At 38.3% G+C, this 17,118-nt stretch overlaps 1 protein-coding gene across 2 annotated transcripts in view; it reads right to left on the bottom strand.

Moving 5' to 3' along the window:
- Positions 1-17,118, bottom strand: part of kdrl (kinase insert domain receptor like) — a 211,685-nt gene that overhangs the window by 100,600 nt on the left and 93,967 nt on the right. For both annotated transcript variants that reach the window (XM_043704901.1, XM_043704900.1), the window contains exons 5-9: positions 16,326-16,482; positions 15,896-16,035; positions 13,463-13,622; positions 9,341-9,458; positions 4,096-4,271 (exon numbers count right to left, since the gene is read on the bottom strand). In XM_043704901.1, coding sequence (XP_043560836.1) covers positions 4,096-4,271; positions 9,341-9,458; positions 13,463-13,622; positions 15,896-16,035; positions 16,326-16,482 — 751 coding nt within the window. The remainder of the gene's footprint in view (positions 1-4,095; positions 4,272-9,340; positions 9,459-13,462; positions 13,623-15,895; positions 16,036-16,325; positions 16,483-17,118) is intronic.

Here is a 17,118-nt window from a genome sequence, read left to right as displayed (position 1 = left end):
GAAGTGAACATAGGAGGTGTGGTTAATAAGTTTGCAGATGACACCAAATTTGGAGGTGTAGTGGACCATGAAGAAGGTTACTTCACAGTACAACGGGATCTTAATAAGATGGGCCAATGGGCTGAGGAATAGCAGATGGACTTTAACTTAGATAAATGTAAGCTGTTGAATTTGGTAAAGCAAATCACGGCAGAACTTATACATTCAATGGTAAGGTCCTGGGGAGTGTTGCTGAACAAAGAGGCCTTGGAGTGCAGGTTCATAGTTCCTTGAAAGTGGAGTCGCAGGTAGATAGGATAGTGAAGAAGGCATTTGGTATGCTTTCTTTTATTGGTCAGTGAATTAAGTATAGGACTTGCTAGGTCATGTTGCGAGGACATTGGTTAGGTTGCTATTGGAATTCCACATGCAAATCTGGTCTCCCTGCTATCGGAAGGATGTTGAGAAACTTAAAAGGGTTCAGAAAAGATTTACAAGGATATTGCCAGAGTTGGAGGGTTTGAGATATAGAGAGAGGCTGAATAGGCTGGGGCTATTTTTCCAAGGAACATCGGAGGCTGAGGCGTGACCTTATAGCGGTTTATAAAATCATGAGGGGCATGGATTGGGTAAATAGTCAAAGTCTTTTCCCCGGGGTGAGGGAGTCTAAAACTAGAAGGCATAGATTTAAGGCGAGAGGAGAAAGATTTAAAATGGTCTTCAGGGGCAACGTTTTCACACAGAGGGTGGGGAGTGTATGGAATGAGCTGCCAGAGGAAACGGTAGAGGCTGGTACAATTACAACATTTAAAAGGCATCTTGATGGATAAATGAATAAGAAGGATTACAAGGGATATGGGCCAAATGCTGGCAAATGGAACTAGATTTATTTAGAATATCTGGTTGGCATGGATGAGTTTCCATGCTGTATATTCCATGACTCTATGACTCTACATGGAATTAGTTCTCGAAGTAGATTGCTTCAGTCTTTTGTGATACCATCTTTATAATTTACAGTACGATAGAACAAAAGCAGTAAATGCAAGTATTTTAATTGTCTGATCACACATCAAAGATCATTTGGATTCTTGGGCTGACTCTTGATCTCCATGCTTATCAAAGGAGCAATCCCACCATGCCAACACTAAAACTCATTTGGAGGTGGGATCAAGATGTGCGATCAAGCCTCATTAGAATAACATTGGTGAGCCACCACCGTTAGCCCTCTCATGCCCGTTTTTTAATGTAGTCAACAAGACTTTGTGCATGGGAAATCATGTCTCAGTAACTAGATTGAGTCTTTTGAAGAGGTGACAAAGAAGACTGATGAAGACAGAGCGGTAGATGTCTAAATGGATTTCAGCAAATTGTTTGGCAAGCTTCCACATGGTAGACTGGTTAGTAAAGATAGATCACATGGGATACAGGGTGAGCTAGCCAATCAGATACAACATTGGCTTAAGGTGAGAGACGGAGGGTGGTGGTGGAGGATTGGTCTTCGGACTGGAGGCCTATGACCTGTGCTGTGTCAACAGAATTGATGCTGGGCTGACTGCTTTTCATCATTTATAGAAATGGTTTGGAATTAAGTATAGATGGTATGGTTAGTAAGTTTTCAGATGATACCAAAATTGGTGGTGTAGTGGACAGTAAAGAAGATTATCTAAGATTACAACAGGACGTTGTTCAGATGGGCCATTGGATCAAGGATTGGCAGATGGACTTTAATTTAGATAATTGTGAGGTGTTGCGTTGTGGTAAGGCAAATCAGGGCAGGACTTGCACAATTAATGGTAGGGCCCTGGGGAGTGTTGCTGAACAAAGAGACTGAGGGGTGCAGATGCATAGTAACCTGAAAGTGGAGTCGCTGGTAAATAGGGTGGTGAAGAAGGCATTTGGCAAGCTTGCCTTCATTGGTCAGTGAAAGGCAGCACCTTCAATTCCTGCCAGCATTAGTTACATGTTCAAGTCTCTAAAGTTGGGTTTTAATCCTCAAGTGTCTGACTTTGAGAGATGAATTCTCATAGATGCCAGGCTGAAGCTCAACAGAAGGAGGAAAGACTGAAGGAGGTAAGGAATTGCAGAGTTTTGAATTCCTAGTGAAGAGTGATGTAGGATATAATCTGCTAAATTGTGATAAAAGTAGTAATTATATTTCACTGTAAACCTTTTTTATTTGGATGGAAGCAAGGTTGCTTAAATTGTGGATGTTTATCATTGTGGTCAAAACTTTCAAAGAGCTATTGAGCTCAACAGCATGGACACGAGATGCTGAAAACTCATTAGACTATAATTTGTAATTGAACTAACACACATCTTTGATTGTGTGATGGGCTGGTAATCTATCTACCAGATAATCAGTTGGTGAAATAGACATCTACCCTAGGAACTAAGCTATAAGTATTTGATATTGTAACAGGAAAATTGTTGTCAGCAACAAAGTGGGTGACACGGTGGCTCAGTGGTTAGCACTGCTGCCTCCCAGTGCCAGGGACCTGGGTTTGATTCCCGTCTCGGGCAACCGTCTGTGTGGAGTTTGCACATTCTCCTCGTGTCTGCGTGGGTTTCCTCCGGGTGCTCCAGTTTTCTCCCACAATCCAAAGATGTGCAGGTCAGGTGAATTGGCCATGCTGAATTGCCCATAGTGTTAGGTGCATTAATCAGGGGTAAATATAGGGTAGTGGAATGGGTCTGGGTGGGTTACTCTTCAGAGGGTTGGTGTGGACTTGTTTGGCCCAAGGGCCTGTTTCCATACTGTAGGGAATCTAATCTTGTCATGTTCTTTTCTCAGTCTTTCCTAAATGTGCCAACTTGCTGGGTAATATCTCTATAGATTCTTGCGTGAACATTGGCAAGCTACTTCACCTTAAAGTTAATCATAATGCTGCCCCCAATGATATGACGTTAGATAACTTCCTGAATAGTATTACTGTGCAGTAATCTCATTAGCATTATCAGTATTAACCAGGCTTTGGATCTTTGAATTCCTGATCTCTAATCTTCAGGCTTAGGCTCTCCAGTGCAATTACCAGCATGAACCACTAGAAACAACTACCTCTGATTAAATTTTTATACTATGTTTATCTTGAATATTTCTATTCATAGTCTCATTAATTGTCCATTTTAGGCAGTTTGGTAGATTCTAGGTCATGCTATTAAATAGCTCAGCATTATTCATTTATAGCTGATCTTTACTTCTCTTCCCTGGCTAGACAAACGTCCAATTTAATGTCTGTATTAGTTGGGTTAGGGTTAGGGTTAGGAAGTTAGGCACACAATACTAAAAGTGAAATCTTGCCAATGGTTTCACAGCAAGGGCATTAAACTTGGGAGCAATCAGATCTGTTTGTCCAGACTTCTACCACTGCCCTACAAAAAGAAAAGAATGGTGCTTTTCACAAGCTATCACCTCATGTTTTTCTTAAATTCCCTTGACAGCCAATTGCTCTTGTAGTCATGGAGCTTTCTATTAAGCTGACTTCAAAAGAAATTTTGGTGGTGGAAGTACTGCTAATAATTATTACCAGCATTCCTTTGCTGTAAAGCTGTTGAACTTTTTTTACTTGTGTCTGGCTTAGCTTTTTCTTCATGAAAACTGCTTTGACAAGAATGCATAGAAAAACTTAACATAACACAACGTGCAAACAATAAATCATTTACAGCCTACAAGGGAACTCTGCTGTACAACAAAAAGAACTGCAATGCATGCTCTGAATTTTTTGGCAAAAACTCTGACTCCCAAAGGAATGCTTGCTACATCTAATGAAATTGAAATAGTTTGGGTGATTTTTTTTGCATTACACATACTCCCCCTGAGGTTTTCTAGCTGACCAGACCATTATGTACACTGAAATCAAAACAGAAAAGTTGGAAATGCACAGCAGATTCATTTGAAATACAAAAATAAATGAATGCAGGGGGATGTTCTGAGTGTGGTTAGATGACGAGTTCTAATAGAGACTATATACTCGGAATATTTACCGTACTTCTCTTTATTCCTTTCAGGCCACAATTACTCTGTGCATTGTGAGGATTTTATATTTTCATTTCAGTTTTGTAACACCTGCAACATCCTACTATCTGCTGATAGACATAAATGAATTGTAATTGACTTACCATTTCTAAGCACTCTTAATGTGAAGGTGAGGTTCTTCTGTAGATTATGTAGCTTGTTGTTCATTGAAATAGTGTAATTCCCTTCCTCATCTTTTGTTACACGCATTATTTTTAATGAATAGCGGTTTCGGATATAGCAAGTCTGATTCTGTGCAATGAGTTTTCCGTTTTTGTACCTGTTACACAAAACTACAAATTAGATAGATGAAATAAAGATTAACATTCCTTGCGTATTTTATCCCAATTGCAACATTCAATATTTGCATGGTCATTTTTATCAACTTAATCCAACCATTTGGTGTCACTTGTAGTTCTAAATCGGAATTTCATGCTGCAGGATCTGAGTTTACCATTTCTGCCCACAATTCAGTGCAATACAGAAGGGTTGTTATATTACCAGTCAGTGCCATCCTTCAGATAAGATGTTTCACCATTATACTTTTCTCTGATCATCAGATGTCAATGATCCAACAACATGGTTTGAAGAAGAGCAGTCTCTCAAAGTTCTCGCCAACCTTTCTCATCACCAGAAGCAAGTAAATTTATTATACATCACATTGGTATTTGTGGTGTTCTCTAATGAACAACATAAAAACACCAACGAGAAGCAGGAGTCGGGAATTCACCTCATCAAGCCTGCTCTGCCATATATTACAATCATGGCTGATCCCATTTCAGTGTCAATTTGATTTTCCTGCCTGCTCTCCATAGCTCTTTAACCCATTACAAATTTAAACCTGTCATTCACTTCCTAAAATGTATTCAGTACCCTGGCATTGACTGCAGTCTGAGATAGTGAATTCTGCAGATTAGAGAATTCCTTCACAAATCTATTTTAGATCTGCTACCCCTTATCCTAAGGTGAGAGGAGAAAAATGTAATAAAGACATGAGGGGCATTGTTTTTTAACACAGAGTGGTTTGTGTGTGGAGTGAACTTCCAGAGGAAGTGGTGGATGCAGATACAATTACAACATTTAAAAGACATTTAGATTAGTAGAAATGTTTGGAGGGATATGGGCCAAGCACAACAGGTTGGAACTAATTTTGTTTTGGATTATGGTCAGCATGAACAGGTTGGACTGAAGCATCTGTTTCTGTGCTGTATGACTCTATGGTTCTAGATGGGTGCTACATTTGTTTACTGGGAGCAGCTATTGCACTTCAAAGTAATTCATTGTGTGAACAAAAGATTTGAAGTGACTCTAAGCAATATGCAAGACATCATATTACTACTCTTTCTTCTTTTTCATCTAGAAGTGAAACAATAGCTAGTGGTAGAGGGTTAGAGGGATAAGCAGTACCAGCCACAATTAAAGTTTTGATATTAGGTTTTCCCTACCTTTCATGCTCAAATTACTGTCACTAATGGCTATCAAAAAGAGACTGAAGATCATTTAAATGTGATACTAAGCTTTTCCAATCAATGCCAGAGTAGGCTTAAATGTGGACTTGTGTTGAATGAGCTGCTTTTTTGTCTGTTCAGTGATGGGGTGCCATGATGTGGAGGTGTTGGTGTTGGACTGGGGTGGGCAAACTAGGAAATCACATGACACCAGGTTATAGTTCAACAGATTTATTTGAAATCACAAGCTTTCAGATCGCTTCTCCTTCGTCAGGTGAAGCCACTTCACCTGACGACGGAACAGTGCTCCCAAAGCTTGGGATTTCAAATAAACTTGTTGGACTATAGGCTGGTGTCATGTGACTTTAAACAATGATAGGGTGAACTATTAAGACAACAGTTCCTCTAAACCAAGCTCAGATTACAGTCTAAAGTTTCTGCTCAATTGCATTGTTCTTCGCAATGCAAATTGTCCACTACATGGCATAATTAGTACAAGAGACTGGAATGTTTAAGAGAAAATTTCATTTTGTGTTATCTTCCACTGTTTTTCCACTAATAGAAAAACCATTATAGTAGAAAAAGGTTCCACCGACAAAACTGCACAACCACTTCAAAGTAAATTAATCAGCTTTCGTAGTTTCCATAATTTACACACATTTGCATATTTGTATTGTCTTTGAGGAGGCTGTAAAGGTTAAGCTGGATCATTTATGGACATAAATGGATATATTTTGAATGCGTGTCTTTTAAATGATTGTTAATGGTCCTTGATAATGTATGAAGAAACTATCTAACTATAATCAATTTTACAAAGACATAGCTTTGAAAGTGTTTTAAATGCCATTTACAAGTAATTTAACATCTAGTTACTGAGCGATGGATTGACATTGTAATTTAGCTTTATTCCTATTATTCCTTTGTTTATCTGTGAGAGAAGTAACAACTGAACCAAGCTGACACCCAACTTTAATAAATATTTATTACAGCTGCTTGACTGTCTTTCTTACAGTTCACTGACTGGAAAATATTTGCAATATTAACTGAAATATCTTGGAGTCAGTCTTGTTTTAGTACATAAATAGCAGCATGACTGTGCACATGGAGTTATAATAACTGTAATACTGAATAGTGCTTTAAAGGATCTACTGTAACTTCTAAAGTACAATTCCTGTTTTTATTAACTGATACTGTTTTATTTCTGATTTTCAAAGCTATTATGTCTAATCTCTGGAGCCTACTTGTATACAGGAAACTGACTTCAAATAGCAATTTCCTTACATAGACTTCAGCTAAAGTGCTGGTCCCATTCATTTAGGATGTTTCTTGCAGCAACAATAACCTTTCACTTGGAAGTGTGCACTACATAGTGGTAGGGAAGTCATGCTGGAACACATGTCCTGTTTGTATTTTCATGTTCTTCTTGTACAAAACAGTACCAATGCCTCAGTGTCCTAAAAAGACTGTGATCCTGACTTAGGATGGCAACTGCCATAAATACAGTTTTGTGATGCAGAGTGAACCCTCTCATCTGGGTTCAATTCCCATAACAGCATAACCATGAAGGTCCTGCCTTCTCAATCTTGCCCCTTACCTGGGGTGTGGTGATGCTCAGATTAAGTTTACCACCAGTTGCATCTCTCTAATGAAAGGGTGGGACACTATCAATGTAACTTTTTTTTAAACCTCTATGACCATACCATGTGCAATCACAAAGTTGCTCTGATAAGATGCTTATTACAAGATGGCACGATCTTTTCTGCTTAGTAAAGTCATATGAGGGATGCGATTGATTGCTTAGTGGTGAAAACCTCAGAGAAAAAGACGTCTTTAAAAAATATTTATTAATTTTCAATAGATGGACTATAACTTTGTCAGATGTTTAGTAAGTATGATCAACATTTTAGCAGTAATTTTCACTGTATTTAAATGTTCCACTTTATCTATAACTGGAATGATGGTAAATCTGGTAGAATTTCCTTCGCTAGTTGTCAGATTACTGCGCTCCTTGTTTGAAAATTAATAGACCATTTATCTTTTGAGCAGACTGTCAGCTCTCTAACAGATCTTCTTTTAAAAACAAACAAAATCTATTTTTGCAGAATGTGGAGACATTAATGACCCCATTAACTTTCTGATGAATTCTTATTATCAACAAAGCAAGCATCAGAAGTCATGATCCTTCTTAAATGGCTCCCAAAGCAGATTGCAAAGAATAAAAAGTGAAGCCAATCCTTTTCCTTGATAACAGGTTTATTTACAAAATGCAACATAAGATATGTCTGTCTTCTACTTACCAGTCTGAATGTCCCAGCTGTCTGTCTTTACAAATGCTCAGGTTACTAGGTTAAACAATGCTGTTCATTTGTTCATTTTAACAATACAATTAATATATCTTTAACAGTTCTATCGCCGTATACTTATCTCATATTAGGGTTTGAAAAAAAGTGGTTAGGCTACCAAGAACACTTTGAATCAGAAAATAAATATACAGACAACTTGAGCAATTTAGTGATCAACTCCCTTAGTTTTGACATGGTTTCCCTGTTTTGGATGACACCTTAGTTTCAATTGTCTCAGTTGGTAGCATTCCCACCTCATTGAGAGATTGTGCATTCAAATCTTAATTCAAAGACTGACAGCACAAATCTAGGCCGATGCTGCAGTGTAGTAGGTTAGATTCCCTACAGTATGGAAACAGGACATTTGGCCCAACTAGTCCACACCGACCCTCTGAAGAGTAACCCACCCAGACCTATTTCCCTCTGACTAATGCACCTCGCACTTTGGGCAATTTAGCATGGCCAATTCACCTGACCTGCACATCTTTGGATTGTGAGAGGAAACTGGAGCACCCAAAGGAAACCCACACAAACACAGGGAGAATGTGCAAACTCCACACAGACAGTCACTTGAGGCAGGAATTGAATCCAGGTCCCTGGTGCTGTGAGGCAGCAGTGCTAACCACTGAGCCACTGTGCCACCCCATTGTACTGAAAGGATATTGTATTGGGGGAGGTGCAGTCATTTGGATGAGATGTCAAGGCCCAGTCTGCCCTCACAGAGGAATGTACAGGATATAATTGCACTACTTTGAAGAAAAATGGGATGGGAGGGTGGTAATCCCTGATATCCTAGCAAATGCTTATCCTTGAATAAATATAATTAGAAAACAACTATCTGGTCATTATTACATTGTTGTTTATGGAAGATGGCTGTGCAGAAATTGACTGCCACATTTCCTATGTTGCAACATTGATGACTATTAGAACTCTTGCTGAGTTTTCAAAAACTTAATTCGGCATAAAACACTTTGGAACATTTGGAGGTCATAACAGCTTTTTGCAAGTTTTTGTTTCTGTCACCTTTGGCAAACTCTCAGCGAAATGGTTTTGCAATTACTTTTAGCCAGAGGTTATCTCAATCATGCATTGGGAAAAGTATCATGTATAGTTGCCAGATCTCATCCTATTTGGCTGGCTTTGCAACTTTTCAAGTAAAATTCATAATTCAGGGTAAATTTGTTGAAGACAAAGCTGAGGCTGCTGCTTTGTTGATTGTGGTGAGACAGTGTGTTTCAATAACATGAGAAATAAAAGCTTCAGTAGGCTTTTTGGCCTTTTGAGCCTGCTCGACAATTCAACAAGACCATTGCTGACCTTCTAACTTCCTGCATGGTTGCTGGATCCTTTAATTATTTTAGTACCCAATAATCTATTGACCTGACTTGAATATACTCAATACTGAACCTTTAAGTAAAGGTTCCTACCTTTACCTTTACTTTACTATGCTACCTTTAAGTAAAGATGAGGGAAAGTTAGTGAAGTAAAAACAGGATTTTTAAAAAAATGAACTCATTAAAAAGTAGGATTTGTGGAAGAATCAAATGGATGGACTTTACCAGGACACCTCCGGCGCTGGGAAAGCATTCACTTTTGCAGATAGTTTCACAGACTTTTCTCCATCCATTACTTTCAAAATGTTGCTTGTTTTTACCCTTGCTCTAATGAAAGGCTTATCTGCAATCAGAATAGAAAAATAAAACTATTAGGAAACTAGTGATATGATATAAAATCACACTGAATAAATACAGTTTAGGCCAAAACCAGTTTTACTTAGATGCAAGTGAGGTTGAATTGACACTGTCATTTTATGGTTTATGCTTATGTTATGTAGGACACCCAGACAAACCTCAGGAATTTGAGAGATTTATATTTCGTTTTATAGTAATTTGCTAAAATCCTTTTTCTTCTTTTCAGCAATATGCATTAAAGTGTCTTCAATATAAAGACGTAAAAGTGTACTAAGGAATTGAATTTTTAAAATAATTCATCTTAAATGTTAACGTATTGAAAGTGAAGATGATGTATCTATATCATCTCAGCAGTAATCTCCACATTAAAATGAAAGCAAAAATACTGCGAATGCTGGATATCTGAGCAAGAAATAGGAAGTGCTGGAAAAACTCAGCAGGTCTGGTGGCACCTGTGGTATGAGAAATAAAGTTAATGATTTCTGCTGAGTCAGGTTGATACCGGAGTCCTGTAAAATGGTGGTGGCTACCTGATACCAGGATTCCTGACTCCATTTTTGTGTTTTCCAATTTTTAGGAGTGTCTTTTAGGAGTGTGGTTGGTTTTAGTTGTGAGTTTGCACCTCCCACCCCCAATTTTGCTGACCCCATTGTGCAGATTGGCAAGTCTTACTTCACTGTCTTTTTAATAGAGTCGGGACAGACTTTTTAAGGATCATGGTTCATGGCACATCAGAGGGTAATTGACCAGATTCTCCATGGGGGAATCTTTTGAAAGGCAAGGACAAAACGTTCTCTTTATGTTCCCCCTGTGTCAAAGTATGCTCTGTCCAGCCCTTCCCTTGGCTTCTTATGCTCCCCATGCCAAGGTTAATATTCAAATATGATCCATGATCCATCATAAATCCCATGTGAAGCCATGGCACTTCCATACCCATTCATCTACCATACATTGCATTTTTAAAAAAAATCTATTATAACGTTTCAATGCATAACAAAATTTTTTTAAAAAGGGAACCTCCCACAACATTAAAAACATTGCATTTTAATTTAAAAGGTTCACTGTGTCCTAATGTCAGTGTCAATCATCCAGACCCTTTAAAGTTTCAATATCTCAAATCACAAGGCACTTGTAACACTTGTGTAAATAAATATTGAGAAATTGTCAGGGATCAGACAGCTAGAGCTGTCAAGCAGAAGCTCAGATGTTTCAACAAGCTAATGGATGTCAGGGTTGTAAACCAAGACAACATCATGAGGCTTGGTTGACAGCCCAGACAACTGTTGGAGAGTTTAAACAGCTCTACTCCAGCATGATTGACAGCTTCAGCTGTCTGATTTCTGGGCTGTCCCCTGATCAAGAATGAAAATACTGCCCACAATTTGAGTAGAGTGTGGCTCTTCCCCAGAGAGTTCTACACCTCTGGTATTTTGTTTCTGTTTCTCTATCCACAGTAGCTACCAGACTTGTTGAGAATTTCCAGCAATTGGAGCTGTTCCAACATGATGATGAAACTGACAGTAGATGTGAACCCAGGCACATGGGTGGACATGGCCCCAACCAATAAGTCTACATTGAATAAACATATATTTCACTATATTTTCCACAGATTCCATTTTGCCTGGAATTTTTTTTTCTTTCTCGTTAATTTACCCATTGTAAATACATCTTTTAAATGCTGTTTATAGGTTATAGAACTTTACAATCTACAGTTTCCAGCTTGAGGTTGGGGGATGAGTGGTTGTCTTGTGGGAAGCTGTACCATTGCTCAGTTGGACTTCCCATTGGACTTCAATCTGCCCCGAACTCTCTCCAATTTTATGATGGAACAGGTGAGGTCTAGGCTGACACCCTGGCCTTTTCCCAATCAAGGCCCAAAAGTGGCCAATTACTGATCACTTATAGTGACCGTACTTGCTGTGGTGAAAAGATGACTGATCTTCCAATTTGGAAAGATACGCTATCCAACACAAAGAAGAAAAGTGGACTTAAAATTTCTCAGTCAATAAAGCTATAGTTAGCTACAACACAATTCGAAAAATGCTGATTTTAAGCCAAGTAAGGATTTTTCATAATTAAGATAGTTCCATTGATCCTGCAAATTTATTCAGAACTTATAAAGTAATAGAGTCATAGAGATGTAGAGCACAGAAACAGACCCTTCGATCCAACTTGTTCATGCCGACCAAATATCCCAACCTAAGCTAATCCCATTTGCCAGTACTTGGCCCGTATCCCTCTAAACACTTCCTATTCATATACCCATCCAGATACCTCTTAAATGCTATAATTGTACCAGCCTCCACCACTTCCTCTGGCAGCTCATTCCATACAAGCACCACCCTCTGCGTGAAAAAGTTGCCCTTAGGTCCCCTTTATATCTTTCCCCTCTTACCTAAACCTATGCCCTCTAGTTCTGGACTCCCCTAGGGAAAAGACCTTGTTTATTTATCCTATCCATGCCCCTCATGATTTTGTAAACCTCTATAAGGTCACCCCTCAGCCTTTGACGGTGCAGGGAAAACAGCCCCAGTCTATTCAGCTTATCCCTATAGCTTAAATCCTCCAACCCTGACAACATCCTTGTAAATCTTTTCTGAACACTTTCAGGTTTCACAATATCATTCTGATAGGAAGGGGACCAGAATTGCACGCAATATTCCAAAAGTGGCCTAATCAGTGTTCTGTACAGCCACAACATGACCTCCTTTACTCAATGCTCTGACCAATAAACTGATGTGTGTTTCAATTTTATATTTAGAGTGTTGCTTGATTCAAACCCTGAATACATACTACATGTGGTACCTCTTAGGACCCTAGTGATCTATCACTAAACTAAATGTTGTCCTCTAGCAACACCATCCACAAGCATAGTGTGTAAACTGCTGACACTCACTCCTACTCCATTACTACCTCTCAACTCCCTCATTGTTTCTAATTAGTTGTATTATTTGAACACAGAATTACCAACATTTACTCGAGGTAAATGTTCAGAAAACTTAAGCCATTGACTTTGGGCCCTGAAATAAACTTCAAAAATAGCCAACAACGCCATCCCTTTCCCTGGCACCAAACTCAGAGCTGAACCAGACTGTTCATTATTAAGTCAACTTATTTCCACTTCCATAACATTGAGCAATTTTATCCCATCTTGGTTGTTGTGGTATTAAAATCCTTATCAAGGCCTTTCTTACCTTATTCAATTAAAATACATTTTAATTGAGCTTCCCATCATTGGTCTTATGTAAATTTGCTCATTGTAAGCTCTGCTGCCTTTGTCCTGATTCATAGTTAGTTCTGTTCACCCATCAGCCCTTTGCTCACTGTGGTGCCCAGTCAACCTGAACTTCAAACATTGAATCTTCTAGCCATTTTTCTCAAATGACATTTCCTTCCTGTCTTTGTAAGCTTTTCCAACTCTACAGGTCATTGGAATCCTTGCATTCCTCCAAATCTATATGATTCCCAATTTTTACAGTTGCCAAAGCTGAGTCTCCGGAATTCCCTTCCTCCTTTCCTCTCTCCCACTCTCCTGTTCTAAGACATTCCTTAAAACATACTACTTTTCCAAAATTTTAATCTTGTGTCCTTAAAGCTCCTTATGCGGTTTGGTGTCAAATTGTTGTCCGTGAAGTTCCTTGCGGATGTTTTGCTGTATAACTTCAAGCTGTTGTTTTGTTCTTATTATATTGACTGCCTCTAATAACAAGTTGCGAAATTGAACTGAAGTCATTCAAAATAATACAGAATAATAAAGTAAGTAGACAAGCTGCCTTGAGTCTTTAGAAGATATAGAAAATTATTGCAGTAGCAAATTCCCCAAATCTGAATGAGATCGAAGAATAGATTTAATTTGAAATGTTAGCTTATTGTATACCCAGTAATCAGGACACAACTATCCGATATGGTGCAGGTTGACTTTCTGCACTCCTATAAATGCTATCCCAGGTCATATAAATGAAATGTGTTAGTAGCTCTACAATAGCTTACCATAGACAGTAACGGTAGTCCAGTTTTGCAACATATTTTTATTCAATACTTGGCATTTGTAAGTTCCTTCATCAGTTCGTTGAATGTCTTTCAGAGTTAGAATACTGTAAAACACAGTTGTGATTTCACGTGCTTTGTAAATAATGGTTTTCCGATTAGACTGTGAATAAATAAAAAAAAAATTATGCTTTGCAATTCTGCTTTCCAATACAAAACAAGAGTTCCTTACCTGAACAACACCTTAAAAAATTTAAGCCAATCATTGGCTTCCTATCTTTGCCACATTTTAAACAGTGAAGTATCAATTGATATTCAATTACTTTTAATTGTTGCTTTTGAACACTTAAACATTCCCCTGAAAACGAGTATTGCATGGTACTGTGGTACATAATTACCTTATGTCCATTGGTTCTGGTGCAGGCAATGTGCCAGCTAAATGCTGCTTGTCAAATTGCAGCAAGTCTTAAATGAAGAAGCAATTTGCCTGGAGCAGGAGCTGAAAGTAGTTAGGAGAGAAAAACTGAGCAGAAACAAGAGTGAATGAAGGTTCGAAGGAGGAGTAAATGTTTCTCCAAGTTTCTCTGTCACTGTTATAGATGTCTTTGCAGAGAAGGTGGTAGGGAGGAGCATTGTGACCTATGCACAGGAGTCAGGAGGCTATCCAGGCAAACCTTGCAAAGGCAATGCAACCAAATAGGGGGTCATTGTCAGCACAAGAAGTCAAGCCCCAAAGACTTGGATGCCATGCCACAAAAAAAAATCAATGACTTTACAAAAGTGGTTAAGGTCATGAAGGTATCTTCAAGTGCTGTATCATATCAACAGCCATCAGCGGTTTCATACTCATTCAATACACTTCATCTATATTCACTCACCTATCAACAAATCTCTATCAATCAGAAGGTGTACATCATATTCAGAACTTCACTTATCCCTCACACACTTAGCATTGCTACCAGCCTCAAATCCGCATCCTACAGCTTGCACTTGTGACAGGATATTTGGCATGACAGCAATATCAGCCAAAAAAAGTATACCACACTTACTGACATATCTCCCAAACTGATACATGAGCGGACAATTGCACCCAGAATTGATGGAAGGCCTGCAAAATGACCAAAGTCATGAGTTTGCTTTGCCTATTTCCCTCTGGAAAGAGAAAGTGAAACATATTCAGCTCTCTTGGAATACAGAGCTCTATGGACAGCCTTTATGCTCCAGTGGATGATAAACTGGAACAAGTTGCAAATATTATCTGTTCTAGTCCAGGAGAAGAATAGCATCTAGTAATCTATAACCATGGTCACCATCATAGCCACTGGAAATGCTATTCTCATCTACTCTAAGATTGCAGGTTTGGCAGTTGTAGTTGGAAAATTTCAATTAGGAGATCCTCAGTGAAATGCAAGTGTCTTACTCATCATTTCATACTGAGGTTCAGACAGGAGAGTTGATCCTTGTATACCCTGGGCAAATATAACCTCCTGCAGTGAAAACATATTCAACTTCTCCTTCTTCCTCTTCCAGCAGTTTTTCCAGGTTTGTCTCACTTCTGATCCTTCTTTCTGAAATGCTATGATCCAAGGAGAATGTATTCAGGTATGTCCATGTCAGGGAACAAGTGGCAGCATCATTGAAGTCAGGACAAAGTCCTTCAGCAAATGCTTTCTGTTGACCTAGCAACTTTAAACAACTTGAGAAACTAATAGATACTACAAAAACAGAAGTGACAACTGACAGAAATCTCTCAGCAAGAAAGCAGCTTATTCAGTTAATTCATTTAACAGCATTGTTGGGAGAGACTTCCTGCTGCTGAATAAATGTTCAGCTGTGTGAGTATCAGAGACATTGTCAGTTAGACCATTGCGCTCCAAACTGGCTGTGTGCTTTCCTCAAATAAGTGTTATTCATTGGTTAACATCATGTTTGCCTCCTCTATGTTCACCTGGTGAATGTTCCCTTATTGACATCCTCAAAAAAATGACATTTAGTGCATCTTGTACCACAAATATGAGTATACAGTACCCTTCCTTCTTTATGGTCTGATCAACTTATCAGTACAAATTCTAGTAACATGAGAAAGACTTCTGATAACAAAATTGAATTAAATTTTGGGCAAGTATACGGTTTTTAGATTGCTTGGAACTGAAGATTTTTAAACTCAGAAATTAGTGTTGACCTTGGTAGTGAATGAAAGTTCAACATGTTCATACGGCATTCCTTTGATATTTTGGTGCGGGTATGAACACGCTTATTTTAAATGGATTATCTGTTCACTGAACTACCAGACATAAGAATGTCAAACAGACATGTTAAAGTATTAGTCTATAAGTTGCACTGGCAATACGTTTGAAACTTTTGTGTCAAAATATTAATAAAAGCTTTTAGAAAATATCGTTAATGTACATCAAGACAACCAAAGTCAGAACTTACTGCTTTGCCGGGATACTCCCACTGAAATTTAGGTCTGGCATTCAAAGGCATTTTTGCTGTGCATTTGATGGACAGTGTATCTCCAGACAACACCTTGAGTTTTTCACTGGTATTAAGGTGCACAGAGTTTATCCCTTCAACTGAGAATAAAAGGTAAAATATAATCTACTGCAATGAACAATGTTAATAAAACACAATAATCAAACAGTTGCTCATTGGTCAAAACACAAATGCCAAAGTAGTAATGCAGTACATATTGTAAATAGCACTAAAGGTTGAGAAGATTGAGAACTGACCTGTGATACCTAAATGAAGAATGGCAGTTAAAATCAACCAAACTCATGCTAATGACTCTGATGGAACAACTGACCATTCATTTTGATTTCCTACAGAGGGTTGAAATCAATTCAGAAAGAAAGAAAACACTTACCTTCCTTGGATATCATAAAACAAGATTCAAAATGTTGTTTATTGACTATGGTTTTGCATCGCAACATGCCAGGAATATATTCCAGGTTTCGAAGAATAAAACCTTGCTTAGGATCCCATTTGTTATTTATCCCATCAATTTCAAAGATTGAATGGTCCTGTATCAGACAGAAATTATCATTGGTTACATTAATACACGTAATAAGCATTATCTCTCAATGTTAGGTTATGTTAGGATATCCACTATAAAGTTGTAATGTCTTAATGTTTCAATATTTTTAATCAAATAAAAAGAAAGAGGAAATATAAAAAGTTCCAAACTTCATTTGATGCTCAGTTTCATTGCAGCATTGTGACAAGTGAGACTGTTTCTTCCCTTGAAACTAGAATTCATAAATGCAGATTATGGTTAAAGGTTCACTCTTTGAAAATGGACGTGACAACAATTTTTTTCTTCTCAGGAGTCACTAGTGTTAGGAATTCTCTTCCACAGTTTACAGCCAGGGTGAAGCCATTGAATATATTCAAAGTTGAGTTAGACATATTTTATGTTCACTGTGGAGTCGAGGATTATGGAATACATGCAATAAATGAAGTTCAGGCCACAATCAAGCGAGCATAATCTTATAAATTGGCAGAGAGGTTTCAAGGGACCAAATGGTGTATTCTCCTTTTTCTTATGCGGGACCTTGTCGAACACCTTATGAAAATACGAGTAAAACACATCCACTGGCTCTGTCTTATGCATTCTACTTGGTACATTCTCAAAACATTTTAGCAGATTGGTCAAGCAC

The sequence above is a fragment of the Chiloscyllium plagiosum genome, chromosome 15 (assembly GCF_004010195.1).
Source record: "Chiloscyllium plagiosum isolate BGI_BamShark_2017 chromosome 15, ASM401019v2, whole genome shotgun sequence".
NCBI lineage: Eukaryota > Metazoa > Chordata > Chondrichthyes > Orectolobiformes > Hemiscylliidae > Chiloscyllium > Chiloscyllium plagiosum.
This window is presented reverse-complemented; position numbering and strand designations above follow the sequence as displayed.